At 52.5% G+C, this 3,607-nt stretch overlaps 1 protein-coding gene across 1 annotated transcript; it reads left to right on the forward strand.

Moving 5' to 3' along the window:
- Positions 1-959: 959 nt before the first annotated feature.
- Positions 960-2,938, forward strand: TREMEDRAFT_65320 (uncharacterized protein; the record flags this gene model as incomplete). Its single annotated transcript, XM_007007513.1, has 5 exons — positions 960-1,020; positions 1,071-1,520; positions 1,567-1,918; positions 1,962-2,811; positions 2,906-2,938. The coding sequence occupies 5 exons, from the start codon at positions 960-962 to the stop codon at positions 2,936-2,938; spliced, it is 1,746 nt and encodes a 581-aa protein (XP_007007575.1).
- Positions 2,939-3,607: the final 669 nt, after the last annotated feature.

The raw sequence follows: 3,607 nt of genomic DNA on the forward strand, positions 1-3,607 counted from the left end.
CTCGATTTATAACTATCTCTATCTGTCTTTCACTACTGACAACAATCAAGGATCGCTGAAGAAGTTCAGCGATCTCTAAACTATCTATACTACTCCTCTCTTCTCATAGAACGTCCCTCAACTCCTGCACTGCCTCACGCTCAGTCCTCTTCGTTCAACCTTGCCGTACCTCGCCCTATCCCCGATATCCTACTCCGCTCACTTCGACTAACTTCGCCTAACTTCCCCTGTTCTGCTCTCCCTCGGTTCCCTTCCCCTAACTTCGCCGTAGTTCTCCGCTAGGCGGGGTTATCGTGACAAATACCCTCTTGGTTCTCATAACTTCGCCGTAGTTGGTCTCAGTGGTTCGAGTGGAGGTTGGTGGTGGTGAAAGGAAGGACGGTGATGGTGAAAGGAGGGTCGGTGATGGTGGTTGTCAGGGATGTTACGACGTAGTTCGTGACAGTCGCCCCCTCCTTAGGCGCGAACGTCCTCGTGAGCTTTGTATGCATGTAATGAAGAAAAAGACACTCAGCAGGTTACAGGAAACACAATTGGTCATATAACAGTTGTTGGTAGATGATACCATGGTTCATTGTTAAACGGACAGTAAACTTCGTCGAAGTTCATCGTGGTTGCTTGTTGTTACCCTGTGGTAGTTACCTTATAGGTGAGACAGAGGATTTGGGGTACAACAAACCTCGTCGACGTTCGTCAGCGTATCCCTAACTTATATGAATGTGAGACACGTAGCGTGGGAATTTTGATCGTCGTCATGGTGTTTGTTGTTGCTGAGACACCTTGTTATGCGAAGTTACCAGCGCCCTGACGACGAGTAGCCATGTCAGTTATACTAAATACTCAGTACTTCGGCCCACTTCTTCTTCTTTCCCAGGACTAATCCTAAATCGTACTATCATCGTCTATCGATTTCCAGTCTTTACCTTACCAAACGTATCAATTTGATATATTTCAACAAAATGTCTTCTCGTCCGGAGCTCAACGCCCATAAATTTTTTGCAGATCGCTTCGCCGCTGTCCGTAAGTCTACTTGTACTCTCTATAAGCTACTCTGTCGCTGATTGTCCTAGTCGCTCAGCAGGGGAACTCTCCCCGCCAAGTGTCGTCTATGGGCTTTGGAGCCTTAGCCATCACCGATGGCTCGCCTTCTGCTGCTGCAGCTTCCGCTGCAGTTCCTTCTGCCCCCGCGTCCCCTGCTGCGGTTACGACCCCTCTCTCCTCTGGCCAACAGGAGGTCAGACCTGCTCCTGTTGGCCCTTTGCAAGCTTCGGGTCAGTCCGCTACTGTGGTGGAAATCGACGATGATGATGAAGAGATGGATGGTGATGAGGAGGCGGTTGGTGTTCGTCGTGGCGAAGAGACGGGTGTGTTGGTTGATGATGGTGAGACGGGTGGTGCAGATGATGATGATGAGATGGGTGAGGTCGATGAAGATGAGGAAATCCTCAGTGTTGATCTCGGTGATCCGGCGCTGTTTGAGGATAGAGAAACTTGGGTGTCAGAGTTGGAAAAGTTAAGCCGTATGTCCCCTTGTCATATACCCTGCTCGTAAGTGCTGACATGTAGCTGTTCGTGATAATGAGGGGTCTCCCGAATTCCGCGTACGGCTCCAGACTTCTTTCGGGAAGAAACGGGTTGCGTATCAGGAGAAGATGGATACTCTGGCTGAGATTAAAGCCGAGAAACGTCGCCGTTCCCCTTCCGCCCACGACGAAGTAACCCCTCCTTCGGCGAAACGGGTCAAAGAGACCCCTCGATCCTCTACAGGACAGGCTGAATTGTTTCCCTCCCCTTCCCACGAGCCAGGGAGTGCTCGCAAGGCATCGTTGCGAGAGCAGGATAGGCTATGGAAGTTGTTTATCGATGAAAGGGAGCGATGGGAGGTCGCCAGTATCGATGAGTCCTGTGATAGATGTCGGTAGGTTCCTTCCCTAGAAGTTTATACATCTGCTGATCAGTAGCCGTGAAATTATCACGTATGGGAGAGCGAAATGGCCGTGTCTACGACCGGTCAAACCTCATAATCGCGGGTCCCGTTGTGCTTCTTGCACTTCTGGCCCCTGCTCGTTCTGTCCCCCCAACACCGCTCGGGATATTCCTCCTAGACCTTCTGCTCCCCTCGGTCCCCCCTACACTCCGTCCGCCGCTGTTCGCCGCCGTCTTCCCACAGCCCAAGACGGGGACTATCCTTCGCGCTCTCCTTCGGCGAACTTCTCCTCTCCCGGCCCCATCTCGCCGTCACCCGCCGTCCGTTGCCCGCCTAACTCTCCCGTGGCCGGACCGTCTCGTCTCCCTGCTACTCCTTCTGCAGGTTCGTCTCGTCGCGCGCCTCGCCGTGCACCCTCTGCCTCCCTCCAGCCCTCAACACCTGTGGCTGGCCCATCTCGTCTCCCGGCTACTCCTTCTGCCGGTCCGTCTCGTTCCACCAGGAGCCGTCCTACTCCTGTGTCAACCCAAGAGGAGTCTCCCCTAAGTCTCCCTCCTGCCCTTGGGACCCGAAGCCGTCAACCATCTGCTCCTCCTGCTTCTGGGCTCTCGACTCCTGCACCTCCTGTGAAAGCTCCTCCGAAATCTTCGAAAGAGAAAGGCAAGAAGAAGAAAGCTGTCCAGTTCGAACCGGCTGTGGTGGAAAACGAAAGTACTCAGCTACCAGAGGAAATCCCTCCTTCCCTCGACCACCCCACTATCGCTATCGACCCTCGGATACCAGAGGAAGACAAACAGCTAGCCACCTTTCGCTCCGTCATTATTGGTTTAACCACTCAATTACAAGCCAATAGACGAGATACGGCGAAGCTCGTCGAATATTGTGTGAAGTTGGTCTCCGCGATGAATACTCTCTCTCGGACAATGGCAACCCTTGTGAACTCCTCCGACATAGGGCCATTAGGGCGAACTGAGTTAGCTAGAGTCTCCCGAGAGCTCACAACGGACATGAGCGACTTCTACCGCAATCTCTTTGACTCTCCCTACCTCCTGAACCCCACTGAGTATATGCTCCCCCCTACGCTGGACTGGTTAAAACCATCTCAACCAGCTCGACTCAGTTCTCAGGATGGTGCTTTCCTCGATATCCTAACTCTTCCCGCAGACTGTCTTAGAGCACTTCGTCAGTTGTGGAAATCACCTAGTCTGAGTCTCGCTCGTGATCCTGCTCTCCACTCCGCTCACATTCTCGCCTTTAACACAGCATGGAAGGAGACTCGAGCCCTCCGACGGACGGTGGCACCGAAGGTTACTGAGAGTAGTTCTGGGGGTGGTCCTGCACCGGGGAACGAGGATCAGGGAGGAAGTTCGCAGCAGTGAGTTGTACTTAGCTAATGTTGTACCAGTTGTATGAATTACTTCCTCGTTCGTGATCTTACCACTCGTCCTTTCATCGGCTTATCCGGGTGAAGTTCGTGGAACTTCGCCAATATGTCATTAGCTCCGTCCACGTTTTCTACTGGTTCCCATGATACTGCGTCATCTGAGCCTTCGTAACCTAACCATTCCACTAGATACTCTAACTTCCCTGACCTCTTATTCACTCTCGAGTCCACAATATCCTTTACTTCCCACGATTCTCCCATGTTATCCACCTCTACTGGGCCAGGTGGTTCAGCTT

This window comes from Tremella mesenterica (assembly GCF_000271645.1).
Source record: "Tremella mesenterica DSM 1558 unplaced genomic scaffold TREMEscaffold_14, whole genome shotgun sequence".
Lineage (NCBI taxonomy): Eukaryota > Fungi > Basidiomycota > Tremellomycetes > Tremellales > Tremellaceae > Tremella > Tremella mesenterica.